This window comes from Palaemon carinicauda, unplaced genomic scaffold, assembly GCF_036898095.1.
Source record: "Palaemon carinicauda isolate YSFRI2023 unplaced genomic scaffold, ASM3689809v2 scaffold2, whole genome shotgun sequence".
Lineage (NCBI taxonomy): Eukaryota > Metazoa > Arthropoda > Malacostraca > Decapoda > Palaemonidae > Palaemon > Palaemon carinicauda.
In genome coordinates, this window is record NW_027169589.1 from 891,424 (window position 1) to 908,044 (window position 16,621).

Below are 16,621 nucleotides of genomic sequence, written 5' to 3' on the forward strand. Positions count from 1 at the left end.
TTGAGTCCCTTGTTAGGCTGGGAGGAACGTAGAGAGTAGAGGTCCCCTTTTTGTTTTTGTTTCTTTGTTGATGTCGGCTACCCCCCAAAATTGGGGGAAGTGCCTTGGTATATGTATGTATGTATGTATCTGACGTTTCTCTTATGGTTTCAGACCAACTATTTTGGCCATATGTTCTAATCCAGTGAAGTACACCAACCCAGATCTTCGGGCAGCTGCTACTCTTTCTCTTTCAAAAATGATGATGGTTTCAACTGAATTGTGTGAAGATAATTTACAGGTACGATATAACTCTTCAACCTTTTACAGTTGAACCTGCTGTGTATACAATAGCTTTGTATTAGTGTGCTACTGTTGTTAACACACATTTGGGTTCCCTTCAAATGTCATCTAAAATGTGTTAATTATTATAGTTGGTATGTTACATCTTCAAGTAAAGTCAAAGTAAGTTAACTTTAAAATGGTTTATTCCTTAAGAACAACAGTGTTAACATCTCCATCACAGGAGTATAGCTGGTTTGGTCGGATGACCATTCCGTATGACATCGTCCAGTAAACTAAAACAAATATCCATATGCATATTAAAGTTATTTCAGCACTTAAGGATTTATGTAAACACCACATTAATACCGGAAGATACTCAGTTCCGTTCTCACAAGCAACCTTTCTCACGGACTGGTTAATGTTTACTCTTCATGAAAAATGTTACATTGCTGAGAAATGGTATTCACATCCTTCTATGATATGACTACAGCACTTCTCACACTAGCTTCTACTTCCACAGTGACCTATTAGGTCATGTGTTTTAAACATGTAATATATAATTATTACATTTGCTCCTCTTTCAAAACAGGGTTGTATGTGTTTTCTTTTTTTCGCTAGTAGTCAGTGGCTGTAGTTCTACATACTGCTGGTACTGTTTCTCGGTGACCCCCTGTTACCTCTTCCGTCATAATCTTCAGAACCCATTATGTTACACTCATGCTAAACCCATATATCAATTCTGTTTAATACAAGTGATCTTTCTATCCTTGTCATTCTTACTCAAAAGCTTATTGTCAGTTTTTTTCCAGTTGTAGTCGCTTCTGGCTTAACCCTTTTACCCCCAAAGGACGTACTGGTACGTTTCACAAAACTCATCCCTTTACCCCCATGGACGTACCGGTACGTCCTTGCAAAAAAATGCTATAATTTTTTTTTTTTCATATTTTTGATAATTTTTTGAAAAAATTCAGGCATTTTCCAAGAGAATGAGACCAACCTGACCTCTCTATGACAAAAATTAAGGCTGTTAGAGCAATTTAAAAAGAAAAAAATATACTGCAAAATGTGCTGGGGAAAAAATAACCCCTTGGGGGTTAAGGGTTGGAAATTTCCAAAGAGCCTGGGGGTAAAAGGGTTAAAATTAATTATAGTAATTTCCAAATTTGAGTTGTAAAAAGAGTACTTCATCATTTTGTGTGCTGAGCTATGCCTGCAAGTATTTCCTACTGGTACCAAAATATCGCAACTCTTTCCAGTAGTGAATTCTCAAGATATGCCAAAACCTGGTCAAAAAGATTCAAGTAAATGATGAACACAGATGCAACAAAAATGTAAAATAAATTATTTTTTTCATGTGGCCATTTTTAAAGTAGCTTTTTAAATTCATAACATACTACAATTAGTGTATCTATAATTTGATTTGAATTAAAGCCTACTTTGAGTCTCAGTAAGAGGGATTTGTATATTGAATTGAGTCCATTAATAGATAAATACCGTATCGTATATAAATGTGTTAATAAGTATTGAATAGGCACAGAATTAGGGAATTGTGGCCATTTTGTCTTCCAACAGGAAAGTATTATGTTTCGTGTTATGCTTGGTGACTGATGTTCATTTTGTAGAAAGCAAAATTATTCTTTATATTTCAGTTAGATAGGAAACTATATTCTGTACAGTATGGAAATGTTAATTGAAAAATCAAACTTTCAAAGTATTGTGCATTTTTTCAAACTATACAAACCTGAGTCCTTAAATATGATTAGGATTTCAGTGAAGCTGTGAACTCGGGTGTTAAAATTTATAAGGAGGTGTAGATATTTACTGGCCGGTGGCGGGGGAACCCACCCTCCTCTCTTGCCAATATACCTGAAAGCCACTTTGAACTTCACTTAGGAATTTTGGGGTGTTTAAAATGGGAAGTGTAACTTATATAACTCACGTTTGTATATAGTAGTTATGAAAAATACAAATTACTTAAGAAATTTATGATTTGTTCCTACATGGATATAAACCCTCGTCTTAATTAGGAAATCTATCCTAAAGAGGGAAAAAGTTCCTATAAACAAAGTGACTCGTTTAAAATCCTAGGATATTAAACTGTCGGACTTGAAGAGGTGCAAGTGTTGACTCCATTCCGCCTGCTATTAACCTGAGAATAGGTTTCCAGACAATAGGCTGGGTTTCTGTTTGACATCAGGGAGTAATGGATGATTCTGGTAGCTTATCTGCATTAGATTGCATTTCGGAAAATAACGGCATGACTGCAGGAAAGAGGAAAAAGGGGCAGCCATTCTTATTCTTATCCATAAGTTCTATCACAAGTCCTGGGGAGAATTTCTCAAAGGACTTGTGAGAATATTCCCTCAAATAGTGGGTTGTGAAGGTTGTTTGGCATTTCCAGGCACTCGCTTTCAAAACTCGTGCCACTGACAGGTTCTTCCGAAAGGCTAATGGCACACCAGTTCCTCTACCTTTATTACTGTGCCTGTGCAGGTTCTTCAGAATTCTCCAATAAAGGGGAGATTTTCTCCTTACACCTGTTCGAACTAACGAACAGGTTTTGAAGCCTCAGTCTGAAGAATTAGCTTCACTTCAGGTAGCATCTTAGAATCAAATCTTTATCTGATACTTGCTGTAAAGGTTCATACAGTGCACTCTTTAGGAACCTTAGAACTCTGGTAACATCCCACACAGATGTTTGAGTTCTTTTGGAGGGCATGACTGTTCGAAGCTTGCCATCAGTATCGACAGTTCCCAGGATGAGGAGAGGTCTATGCATGTTTGTCTAAAGCTTGGCTCAAGGCTGAGTGATAGTTTTACACTGCTGAAGGTAGACAAGAAAGTCCACAATAAGTTGAAAAGAGGCTTTGACCAGAGAAATACTCTTTCTACGACACCAATTAGCCTACAGAAGAAGCCCACTTTGCCTGGTAGACTGTTGTTGTGGATTTTCATAGATATCCAGACATCTTCCTTTGCAGTGCCTTGCATAAAGCTTTTAAATCTGAGGAGATACTAAATAGCCTGCACCTTTGAAGTGACAGGAATGTCACAGGGTTGTGGTACCTCTGGGAAATGGACTGCAAGAAAGGGGTAGTGCAAGCGGTACCTCGATCAGGAGCATCATTAGGTCTGGGTATCATTTAGCGTATGACCATTTAGGAGTAACCAGTGTTACTCTGATGTTCATGTTAGTCAGTCAGTGGTTGACTACCCTTGGAATCAGGCGAAAGGGCTGAAAAGCATAGGCGTCAATGTTGTACCGTGGATATTGAAATGAATTCTTTAGTGCCATCGTAGGAATTAGCGGACTGCGGCCGGGTTTAGCACACAGACTTATTGTTCAGTATACTGACCCCACTCTAGCTGCACTAAGATTCACAGGGTTCTTTCAGTGAATTGTGAGATTTTCTTAAGGTAAGATTTTATACTAGACTTTCAGGTTGGTAGTAATGACGTGGCTGAGGAATGGGTTAAGGTTATGTGAAGGAAAGAAATAAACTTAAAATGAATATCAATACATATATTATAAAAGGAAAAAACTTGATATCCCATCATGCGTAATAAAGGTTGCTTACACAATTGGCATGCCAACAATTTTTATATAAAAACTTATGATCTATTAAATTATTAATTCCTGATCTAGATAGTATTCTCGGCCACCATCGTTCAATTAGTTTGTTATGCATGTTGCATAAGATTTTTCACAATTCTGACCATCCTTTACATTCAGATCTTCCCGGGCAGTACCACCCTGTTCGTAATACTAGGTATACAGTTAATTCTAATAGTCAGGGCTTCTCCATCACGAGGCTCAATACTAAACAGTATTCTAGAAGCTTTATTCCAGCTATGACCAAGTTGTGAAATGATCTTCCTGATCGGGTAGTTGAGTCGGTAGAACTCCAAAAGTTCAAACTTATAGCAAATGTTTTTATGTTGAACAGTTAGATATGAGTCTTATTATAGTTTATATATGAAAGATATGTTTTAATGTTGTTACTGGTCTTAAAATATTTTGTTTTACTTTTCATATAATTTATTTATTTCATTTCCTCACTGGGCTATTTTTCCCTGTTGGAGCCCTTGGGTTTATAGCGTCCTGCTTTTCCAACTAGTGTGTAGCTTAGCTAGTAATAATTATAATAATAATACCCGTAGGTAACTACGCCATATCATACCACAGTATGGCACCTCTACACAGTTCAGGAAACTCAAATCATTACTAAATAAAATTATATTTTCTGAAAGCAATAAAGAATTAAATGAATTCATATGAGCACCTCACAAAGGAACTGATCAGATATGAGAGGGATACATTCTTGGCCAATAATAGGAGTTTTCAAACATAATGAAACACAATGTGTCTTTAAGCTGCTGGAATACTCATCCCAACATTCTCACTGGTAGCTCACAGCCCCTTATAGCCCTCCAACTTACTAAGCACCAGGTCATCTTAACCTTCACTATAAATATCACAAGTCCCATGTTAAATGTTCAGGGATAGACTAAAACTTTATACCAATAGCACCTCTGTCACTACTGTAGTTCATTTAGAGGACAATAGAGCATACAGAGACAGACTTGCTTGGTGGGCACTACTTGTGTGGTGAATTCTTCGCCGTGGTTCAGAGGGCAGCACCCTCATGTTCGCGGTGGACGTCAATCCCCACCACCTATGCCCTCTATGTAGGGGCCAATGATGTGACCAATTGAAGAAGCGTGATGAATGCCAGGAGTGGTCTGCCTCCAAGTGGGAAAGGTATGGGCGTCGGCGAAAGAAGAAGTCTAAGGGGAACTCTTCGCTTTCGAAGTTTCTTCGAAGCAGAAGTCTAAGGGGGACTCTTCTCATTCGGTTTCTTCGAGGCAGAAGAAATGCAAGACTACTTCTTCCTCTTCCTGACCTTCCTTTGAAGCTCCTACTCGAATGGCTTCAGATGTTGACCCCTTCTCCTTGGTCGATGTGGTGGTGTCAGGCCCTGTCTGCTGCCCTGCTATTTTACCCTGTTGCGGCTTCTTCTGCATCCTTCTCTGCTGCTACTAAAGACTGCGCTTCTCCCCTTGACGAACATCCTTGGAGGGGGGGGGAGCAAAGTCCAATGCTTATCTCTCTTGTGAGTGTTCCCCCTTTCTCGTTCGCGTGAAGGGACACTCTAAAAGAATGCTCTTCGGATTGCCTGCTGACGGTCAGCTTGCTGATCCACTGGTTGCTGAGGGACGTTGTTTGCCTTGCTTGTCCTCCGCTTCGCCTTCGTGCCTTCGAGGTGCCGCTTCACCTTTGGTCAAGAGACGTCTTTTTGGTTCTTCTTCTCCGCAGCTTTCCTCTTCGGTGGAACTTGTCTGCTAAAGAAGGTGATGAATGCAAGAGTTGATTGGAGAAGTACAAGAGGAAGGCCAAGGTTTGGGTGGATGGATGGAGTTAAGAGACCTGTGGGTGATAGGAGGATAGATGTGAGAGAGGCAAGAGAGCGTGCTAGAAATAGGAATGAATGGTGAGCGATTGTGACGCAGTTCCGGTAGGCCTTGCTGCTACCTCCGGTCGCCTTGGATGGCCGCGGAGGTAGCAGCAGTAGGGGATTCAGCATTATGAAGCTTCATCTGTGGTGGATAACAGGGCAGGGTGGGCTGTGGCACCCTAGGAGTACCAGCCGAACTCGGTTGAGTCCCCTCGTCAGGCTGGGAGGAGCGTAGAGAGGAAAGGCCCTCTCCCCGTTTTTTTTTATGTCGGCTACCCCCAAAATTGGGTGAGGTGCCTCGGTATATAGATGGAATACCCCTATAAATAGCTAAGGTTTGTATCGTTAGGAAAAATACAAATTATTTCCAAATTTGTCAACTATATATCTGAAGTAATGAATATGAAATATAAGATATCTTTAGATCAGTAACTATGTTGAAATATATCTGTCGTATATAAGCTATAAAAAGAGACTTAATGTCAACATGTTCAACATAAAAACATTCACTGCAAGTTTGAACTTCTGAAGTACCACTGATTCAACTGCCTGATTAGGAAGATCATTGCATAATCTGGTTACAACTGGAATAAAATTTCTAGAATGCTGTCTAGTGTGAAAGCTTATATTGGAGAGGGCAAGACTTAGAATTAATTGCTTGCCTATTACTATGTACAGGATTGTACAGTCTGTGAATATCTGAATATAAAGGATGGTCAGAGTTATGAAAAATCTTATGCAACATACATAAAGAACTAATGGAACAAAGGTGCCAGAGAATGATATCAAGATCCTTAATAAGAAATTTATTAGACTGTAAGTTTGTCTAACAAATTAAGAGAGCAGCTGATGACTAGGTAGGAAAACAATACTCAAAACAAGGTAGAATGAAAGAAATAAAACTTTTCTTCAAGCTAGCTTGATCACCAAAAATCTTGAAAGATTTTCTCTAGGCTAATTATTTGTGCAATTGAAGAAGAAACAGACCAAATGTTTCTCAAAAGTAAGTTTGCAATCAAGAATCACATCTAAAATTCTAATGGAGTTTTATATAGTAAAAGAAACATTATCAGTGCAAAGATATGGATATTGAGGGTCCACTGTCTTCAAATTACTTACAATCATACTTTAAGTTTTGTTAGGGTTCATCTTTGTGCCCCAAAATTTGCACCATGCACTAATTCTAGCTATTCTCTATTAAGGGATTCAGCAACCCCAGATCTAAATTCAAACAATGGAATTGAGGCAATGAGAGTAACATCATCTGCATATGCAACAAACTTGTTTTCTAGGGCAACCCACATAGCATTGTGCAGTATATAGCAGGAAAAGTAATGGGCCAAGAACACTACCCTGAGGAACATCAAATATTACATTCCATTCTAGTAGTCTCTATGGTGCCCATCAACTACTAGCTTTTCTTCAGAACCGTAAGTGCGCTTTGGGGTGCGCTTGAGGATTAGTATCTACCTCAAGAGCTAGTTGTTCTTTAGAAGTGTATGTGCTCTCTGGGATACATGCGCATTCCTGAGGATCAACCTCATGAATGTTTTTCATCCAAAACCTGGGTGCCCAGTCTGTGGTGCACCCACTCGAATGAGGATGAGGGTTAACCTCATCAGAGAATTATACCGAAGAATGAGAATGCTCTGTGACACGAGTCTTCATCTCTATCAATAGATTTCCCTTGCCCTTCTCGTTGGAAAGACTCCGGAGATACAGCTTCTTTGTGGTGTGCGCGTGTTTTGTGCTCTTGACTAGTAACCGTTACAAACAGGAACTGGCGGCACCCCTGTCACGCTTGTGTGGAGTTTGTCCGACTGGTTAGACACAGAAGAAGCATGCTGTATTAATTTTCAGGATGTGGGCAGCAGCCAGAGACTCTGCTTCTGAAGGAGAGGTTGAAATGGGTTTGGTAGGGGAAGGGGATGAAACTACTTTCTCTCTTTCGCAGTTGTCATCAACACAAGTGTACCCATCAGTAGTCCGGTCCAGACTGGAAGTGGTCATGTCAGGCACTACATCTGCCACAGCTAAAGTGGGAGAGGACAGAGAAGGCTGAAGGGTAAAACACCTGAGGGTGAAAGATGAGAACTATCAAACTTCTTCAGCCTAGAGGAAGACTCCGAAGTAGAAGAATTACATTTAGCCTTATTTTTTCTCCTCCAACCATACTCTACCCACTGCGCCAATGACCATTGATTACAGTACACCCCTTAAAAAGGGCAGTACATGAGCAATCATGTACTCTGCAAGTACTGTAGTGCATAAAGAATAGGGATCGACATTGCCTCTACAGGGAAGGGGCATCACTTCCGGTGAGTAACTTTAGGATAGGATCGCATGCCTGCATGTTGTTTTTCCATTTCACAAACTACAATCTCACACTGTAAACAGAAAAAATAAGGGACCGTTAAAACAGCTATGTTAATGAGACCAAGAGTACGTCTGTACAGCTTGATGGCTGAGTTAGAATGGCTGTCTGGTGTACTGGAGGGGTGGAACGGTGATTTCCCCTACCTACCAGTAACTACCAACACGTAGTTTTAAATTTTTACAGCTGTGTTTCCAGCTTTGATGAAATCATACTCCTGTTAAAGAAAGAGGGTTTGTATCCATGTAAAAACAAATGTGTTTGGAAGGATTTATTTTAGTATTGTCAAAGTTTATTTACTGTATTTTAATTTAGATTTGTACGTTTTAAAAATTTATTTGTCTTGCAGCTACTTTTTACCATCCTTGAGAAAAGTGAAGAGGCTGTCATTCGGGCTAATGTTGTGATTGCTCTCGGTGACTTGAGCTTCAGGTTTCCAAATCTTTTAGAGCCATGGACACCACGTATTTATGCCCGGTAAGTTTTCTTGTTAGTTCTCAGGGTTTTTTTATTATTATGATGAATCTTAAAGGGCCAGGCCGGAATGCCAATATATGGGGGTATGTGAAGAAAAACACAAAATTCTGAAAAAATTCAATGATCTTCATATGGTAATGGAGAATGCTTACACGAAATATTTTGTCATAATTCCTCTTACTTTCGTAGTTACAGGGTAATTAGTGAAAATAACTAAATCAACTAAAAACATTGTTCCCGACAATAAAATGCAGTATTTCTTCTGTTATTGTAAGTTTTGATAATTATTACATTTTAACGTAAGCAATGGCATTTGCATAGATTCCACGAGTCACAAGACGATGTTTTACACGGTAATTACACCCTTCGGCCTTCAGTCCTACCCCAAACTGCATAGAGTACGCGTTTGAGTTTGACCTTTGACATTCACTCGTTTTTAAGTCTGTTTTTCTCGGTTTCGGCAAGAATTTCATCATGCCAAAGAGGAAAACAAAATTCAACATCTCGCTAACATAAGGAAGAAGAAAATTTTCTCTAATGAGAGTTCAGAAGTGGGTAATATTAGGAAAATTGACAGTCAGTGAAGGAGAGAGATGATGGCCCAATCATCTCGCTTAAAGAAGCAAAATATTGAGCAAAGGGATCTTCATTTATGATTAAATTATGATAAATAAATTTGTTTTGGTTTATTATTATCCAAAAACAAACATAAAATTCATAATCATGATTTATCAATATTGTCTTTGTAAAAATACAAAGAAAAACTGAATGCCCGTATCTGAAAACTATACTTATTTATTATCAAATTCTATCTTCTCCCTTAGTTTCAAAGATATAGCATAGAAATTTGGTATATAACTTGAAAAAACATTATAAAACAATCAAAGGTTGCCTTTTTTTTCCAATTTTTGTTTCATTTTTTTTCTTAATTTTTTCCCAGACTTTTAGGGTTTATTTTTTTACCATAATGAAAAAATTCATATCTAGAAAAAAATTACTTTTAGAAATAAAAACTTAATTTGATTGGGGGTTTACATCACGTATATAAAGGGTAGTAATCCCAGGTCTTAATATTAATTATCAAGGGAGGAGATAGAATTCGAAAAACACTAATTTTCAGGGTAAATCGGCCTGGCATCGCAAAACCGAAGGTCAGAGGCAAAAATCCTATGCAGTTGGAGATTTCCTAGGTCACCTTATTAACCCTTTAACCCCCAAAGGACGTACTGGTACGTTTCACAAAACCCATCCCTTTACCCCCATGGACGTACCGGTATGTCCTTGCAAAAAAATGCTATCAAAAATTTTTTTTTCATATTTTTGATAATTTTTTGAGAAAATTCAGGCATTTTCCAAGAGAATGAGACCAACCTGACCTCTCTATGACAAAAATTAAGGCTGTTAGAGCATTTAAAAAAAATATACTGCAAAATGTGCTGGGAAAAAAATAACCCCCTGGGGGTTAAAGGTTGGAAATTTCCAAATAGCCTGGGGGTAAAAGGGTTAAGTGGTATGAATATCAAAGTCATGCCCTTGAAAAATAGCATTAGCCAGCCGGCTCCCTTAACTCCAAGTGACAATTGCTTATAGCCATGAAGCACGAGCCTTTGATGTTTTAAAAGATGTATACCCTCCCCCCCCCCATGGAATCACAAGACTTGAACCACCATCCCAGGAAACTGAATGGGTTCTATTCCTGGGGAGCTTGTGTGTTGATGTATTTCTACAGTGGAACTCTTGTAAGGGGTTTTATAGCATTAAAAAGGGATTTTGACGAAGGAAAAATCTATTTCTGGGCTCAACCTGTGTTGCTCCTTAAAGCACCATTTCAAAGGTATAAATACTGCTAAATATACCAGAGAAAAAATTTGCATGGAATGCTAGGAATATATTCAGCTCGCTCACCCCTAAAGGGTGTCAGTATTAAAACTGGGGCGAGTGATACCACTACCAGAGATCCCTTTCCAATTAGACTTCTCCCTCCTCAAAATCCCCCGTTACTACGAGGTGTTGTTCACTAATGCTACTGCCCCCCCCCCCCACACCCCCCACCCACCCACCCACCACGACTACCTAACCTTCTCCCATCATTCCTTGTTAGCACCCGTGAACGTTCGGACGTGTTTCGTGAGTTTCTATATAATAGAATATTGTCATAAGGTTCCCTCACCCTGCTATTCTTTTATTCAAATTTTAAACAACAAATATATTTAGAAGTATGATTTTTTTGCTATTGGTAGTAGGATAGTTGCTCTTTCTTGAGTGGAATGATCTGTTTACCATTATCTGATTCCTAAACTTTTTTTCTCATAGCTTCACTGGTTACATCTTGTTAGTGGAGAGACTAGTTCCTAGATGGAATATCATGGTTTTTTAATTTTAAGAATGTTAGGACTAATTATAATTCACATGTTTTTTTAGAGGTAGATGTAAGTGTTTGTACAGGAAATCAGTGTTAATCAGAATCCTGGTGTCTCTGGCATTAGCTCACAGAACAATTACTATGGCATCGACCATTCTAGTTCTAATATATATCCAGTCTAAAGTTACAGCAGAAACGATAATAGTATTGGCATATGGAGGAGAGGTTTTGACGCAGGCACCAATAAAGCTGGTTTTTAGAGCAGCAGTTGCCAGTGTTGATAATGCTCATCATGTTTTGGTGAGTGTATCAGTTGATAGATCTGCTGGTCCTTATTGTGTCAAAGCAAGTACCAAATCTTATACAGCCTCAGTACTGGCAACTTATTTCATTGAAGGGGTTGATTTCAGATGCAGTTTGTACTTCAGTGATGACTTTGCAAAATTCATTAAAAACCAAGGACTCACACAGCATTATCTTCCTAATTAGGCCGCCAGTATCTCCAGTATATTTTCAAGCCTAAGATTTCTGAGGTTTCAAAGAACACATTTGACAGTATTCTTGGACATGTTTTATTTAAATTATTTCCTTAAGCCCCTGTTGGTAGGTTCTTTACTGAGGCCTAGTTGATTGGCCACTCATCATACAAGGGAAATTTATCTATAGCTTTTTCCAGAGAATACCATATCTCTTAATCAATTTGGAGAGAATATGTACGTCATCTATAGAGTTCAATGCGTTCTGACAGGTTGTAGTTCATCTTTTGGATGTCGTCCATATACAGACTCCATCTTTGGGTCATTAATTTTAGCATTAGAGAAAATTGTGCTGATGGCCCAGATATTTCCCCCATCCTTAAATGTTTTGAATGTTTGAACTGAACCTTAGTAGGTGGTTCTTTTGAACTGGCAATTGTTTTTTAAATTTTCTTTTTAAAAGAATGGAATAGCTTTGTTCTCTCTTAACTGAATTGTTTATTTTTCATCAATACATGAATCCTTAAATTTTTTTCAAAGCCTATGTACCCATACACACACAAAACTTGGATACAGTATATCATTTACTTCATAAAGTATCAAGACCATTTATTAGTAGGCCTAAACCATACATATAATAACACACACTTACACAAATACAAATATCATGGAAAAAAGGATTGGTTTGCAGGAGTCACTAGGTTGTCCAGTGTTATCACAATAGTGGATCAAGAGCGAGTGGCCATTGATATCATTGACCACAAACTTTTGAATCCCAGTGCAAAGGATGGGAGGCCTTACTCTCATATCTGACATCTCCAGGAAAAAAATGCCACATCTACATTTTCAGTAATAAGACATGTTTTAACCTTTAATAGATGAGGTAAAATACTGTATATTAAAAATATCTGTTGTAAACAAAGCACTTCATTTCAAGAAATGATTTCTATTTCAATAGACTCCCTAACGCTAATACAATTAGCATAACATAAAATTAGAAACACATGATATCTGTACCGGCCACACTATAGCAATATTAGAAAGGTTGACTGAGAATAGTTGAATATTACATAAAGTGAAATATTTTATTGACTTTATTTTTTTATATATTTCAAATGCTATCTATAGTGGAATTATCACATAATCACTTAGCAGTAACAAAATAAAAATAAGAGTCACAATTCTCTTATACAGCTACTGAGCGGGGACCAGTGTCTGTACCAAAGGGGTTAAGAACCCTTGGTAAAGGTTTATGATTTCTTTTATCACAGCTTTTTCTAGAAGTTTCACAATTTCTAGTTAGTAGGTTGGCCAGGGCACCAGCCACCCGTTGAGATACTACCAATAAAGTGTTATGGTGTTCTTTAACTGGCCAGACAGTACTTCATTGGATCCTTCTCTCTGGTTACGGTTCACTTTCCCTTTGCCTACACACACACCAATTAGTATGGCCTATTCCTTACAGGTTCTCCTCTGTCATCATACTCCTGACAACACTGAGATTACTAAACAATTCTTCTTCACCCAAGGGGTTAACTACTGCACTGTAATTGTTCAGTGGCAACTTTCCTTTTGGTATGGGTAGAAGAGACTTTAGATATGGTAAGCAGCTCTTCTAGAAAAAGGACACTCCAAATTCAAACAATTGTTCTCTAGTCTTGGGTAGTGCCATAGCCTTTGTACCATGGTCTTCCACTGTCTTGGGTTAGAGTTCTCTTGCTTGAGGGTACACTTGGGAACACTTTTCTATCTAATTTCTCTTCTTGTTTTGTTAAAGTTTTTATAGTTTATATATGAAATATTTATTTTAATGTAGTTACTCTTCTTAAAACATTTTATTTTTCCTTGTTTCCTATCCTCACTGGGCTATTTTCCCTGTTGGGGCCCCTTGGGCTTATAGCATTCTGCTTTCCCAACTAGGGTTGTAGCTTAGCAAGTAATAATGATTTGTTCCAACACAGAGACTTACCTCGAAACACTTTCTTAGTAGTTACCTGGAACCTTCTCTCAAACGACCAGAGTTTTGTGTAGTTTACCCTACTCCCATTTTCTATAATGGTAGGCCTAGCAGAGGAAAACGTGCCGAGGGCAAACCCAGGTAGGCCGCATGCTCTCTCGGGTCGTAAGCTTCAGTAAGTTTTCTGGTTGCGTCGTGATATCATCTCGACGCTCCTCTTATCTCAGTGCGACCCTTGTGTCCCCGACTCGTGTACCGTGTGGTTACCGCATGGCCCGTTGTGCTTTCCCTTGTGCTTAGTGCTTTTACCTTGTGCTTTGTGCTTTTACAGTATATTCCTTTGTGCTTTCCCTTGTGCTTGTTAGTCTTGTGCTCGTCGTGCAGGGGCAGAGGTGCAGTGGGTATGCTTTGGTACCAAGAATAAGAAGTTTTCCTAGAGGTCGCCCAAGAAGTCTAGCACCTCTTCGCCCTTGACATCTCCAGGAGGAACGTCAGTTAGAGTTTCCCTACCACCTTCCCCTACCCAGAGTAGGGGACGAGGTAAGTCCGTTGCGGGGAAGAAGCCAGTGGCTCTTCCCCAGGAGTCTGTTCTTCATGATAGTAGGGTAGCAGATTCTTTCCAGGCAAGTGGTGGGCCTGAAGGTGAGGTTAGTGGGTGTCTTAGAGACGGTGCCCTGGTGCTCGCGGGTCAACGTCTCGTCTGTTTTTCCCTTGTGGAGTAAAAATGTCCCTGTCTCTTCGCCCGCTCCTTGGGCATGTTTTTCAGGTATCTCCGCAGCTGAAGGCACCCTAGAGAAGGGAGACTCACCGTCGGCGGTTCCAGGAGAAGGCGCTCTCATTCCAGGTCCTGTTCCAGATCGCGACATGGAAGGAGGCCAACAAGGTTCCCGAGGAATAAGCTCAGGAGGAGCAGCTTTGGCGTACAGAGACAGTCCTCCTATAAGGGCCTCTGCCCGCCACAGATTGACCCTCGGAAGGACCCAAGGTCCTCGTCAGATAGGCGTAAGGCCACGAAATAGAGGACTCTTCCCGACCAGCGGAGGGAGTCGCCGTTTTGGCGGGCAGCCTCGTCGAGTCAGCTCATGCGAGCGATCGACAGGGACGGCTTCCTCCATCGGGCAAGCCCACAGAAGCCTCTCCCCCTCGAAGGAAGACAACGGAGGACGGAAGCTCTCGCCTCCGCGGCAGTGCCCATCCTCAGTCCACAACCTAGTGCGGAGGCGCCCTTCGGTACAGCTCATCAACCCCGGACGGAGGACGCGGTCTGCGACACTGAGGGCGTGCCAACGGAGGACTCCGCTTATAGGACGGAGGCCCTCGCCACCACGGCACTGCCCGTCCTAACGGAGGACTCCGCCTATAGGACTGAGGCCCTCGCCACCACGGCAATGCCCGTCCTAACGGAGGACTCCGCCTATAGGACGGAGGCCCTCGCCACCACGGCAATTCCCGTCCAGAGTAAGCTCAAAGACCTGACTACAGTCACAGGCTCTGTGGTGAGGCTCTCCGGGGGCAGCCTCGACGAGTCAGCCCGTGGAGGTTATCGTCGTACAAGGATCCCTCCGTCGAACACCTCCACGGAGGAGCCCGTCCCCTTGTCGAAGACTCGACAAATGACGGAGGCACCCGTCTCTCCTGAAAGGCTTAACCGCGAGACTCGTCAGAGCGGAGGTGCCCGGGTTGACTCTACATGTGCACGGATCCCTCCGTCGAACTCCTCCACGGAGGAGCCCGTCCCATTATCAAAGGCTCGGAAAGTGACAGAAGCGCCCGTCTCTCCAGAAGGTCTTAGCCGCGGGTCCCGTCAGAGTGGAGGTGCCCGTGATGAATCTACACCCCATCGCCTGACGGAGGACGTGGATGTGGACGGGGATCTTGGAGCGCCGGAGGACTCCGCTTATAGGAGGGTGATCTCCTTATAAGGAGTCACAATAAATTGAGGAGACACTACCTCAGGAAGAAGATGACTGGCGCTCTGGCCTTAACAGGATTATGGAGGAGCCCGTCCAGAAAAAGTCATCTTTGGCTCTTCCCGAGGCGAGGCACGTAAAGTGGGGGCGCGCCCATATTGATAAGGTGGTCACCCGCAATAGGGACACCTCCAAAGGTCACAGTTCGGCCAAACTGCTACAGGGCCTGATATCACAAAGCAAGTATTATGCTTTAGACAGACGTCCTCATGGGGCTAGCAAGCTAGAGGACGGCCTAGAAGTGTTAGGACAAGATGCCCCGGAAGACAGGGCGTCTGCCACGCCCATTTTCTTGTCACAATCCGAGTCCATCATGATGGAGGAGATGTCCAAGGATCTCATGAATGTCGCCTCTTGGTTGGACTGGTGGGCTACTACTTTAGTAGGTACCCAGGTCCCGACGGACTCTTTGGATCCTACCAAGCGAGAAGCCCTAAAGGAATTGGTCGGATCGGGCTGCCGTGCCCTTAAGTTTCTCATGTTCCAGGCCTTGGCATTATCTGTGAACTGGGTCTTGAGGAGAAGAGACTCGGTCCTGATGAACCTTTCCAAGAAGTTGGGGAGAAACTGGCTAAGAAGAAAGATACCATCTTGCCGAAGGCTCAATCGGCGAGGAGACCGGTATTTAGAAGGCCTGTATCCGAGGCACCTGCTAGTTCTCGGTCTTCCCCAACTCAAGTGAGGAGAGTACCTTCGTCATCACAGTGGGCTCAGTCAGCGAATCCCTCCCGAAGGGGAACGAATTCAGCCCCTTCCACCTATAGAAATTCCTTCTCTTCAGCCAGGAGAGGCCGTTCAGGACGTTCCTCCCGTAGAAGGTAGTGTGGGAGGCCCCCCTCCCCTGCCCAAGCCTCAGGTAGGGGGATGCCTCAGACTATTTTGGCAAGCATGGAAACTCCACGGGGCAGAACCGTGGACGGTAACTGTTTTGAAAGAGGGCTACAGGCTCCTTTTTCTAGAAGTTCCACCTCCCTTGATTCCAGCAAGCCAGGCAGATTGGTTGGCCCCCAAAGACCCCTGAAGAGAGCAACCTTGGAGGAAGAAGTCTCCACAATGTTGGAGAAGGGAACAATGGAGACTGTTCATCTTCCGGGTCCGGGTTCTACAGTCGACTCTTCCTGGTAGAGAAAACAACGGGAGGTTGGAGACCAGTGATAGACCTGTCAGTCCGCAACAAATTCATTCGGAAATCGCATCGAGATGGACACCCCAAGAACGGTCATGGCGTCCTTGAAGGAAGGAGATTTCATGATATCCATAGGCCTCAAGGATGCCTATTTCCAAA

The 16,621-nt window shown here is 41.6% G+C and overlaps 1 protein-coding gene across 1 annotated transcript in view; it reads left to right on the forward strand.

Annotated features, from left to right (window-relative positions):
• Cap-D2 (CAP-D2 condensin subunit) overlaps positions 1-16,621 on the forward strand; it is a 307,837-nt gene that overhangs the window by 211,967 nt on the left and 79,249 nt on the right. Inside the window, exons 22-23 of the mRNA XM_068368385.1 lie at positions 154-280; positions 8,444-8,571. Coding sequence (XP_068224486.1) covers positions 154-280; positions 8,444-8,571 — 255 coding nt within the window. The remainder of the gene's footprint in view (positions 1-153; positions 281-8,443; positions 8,572-16,621) is intronic.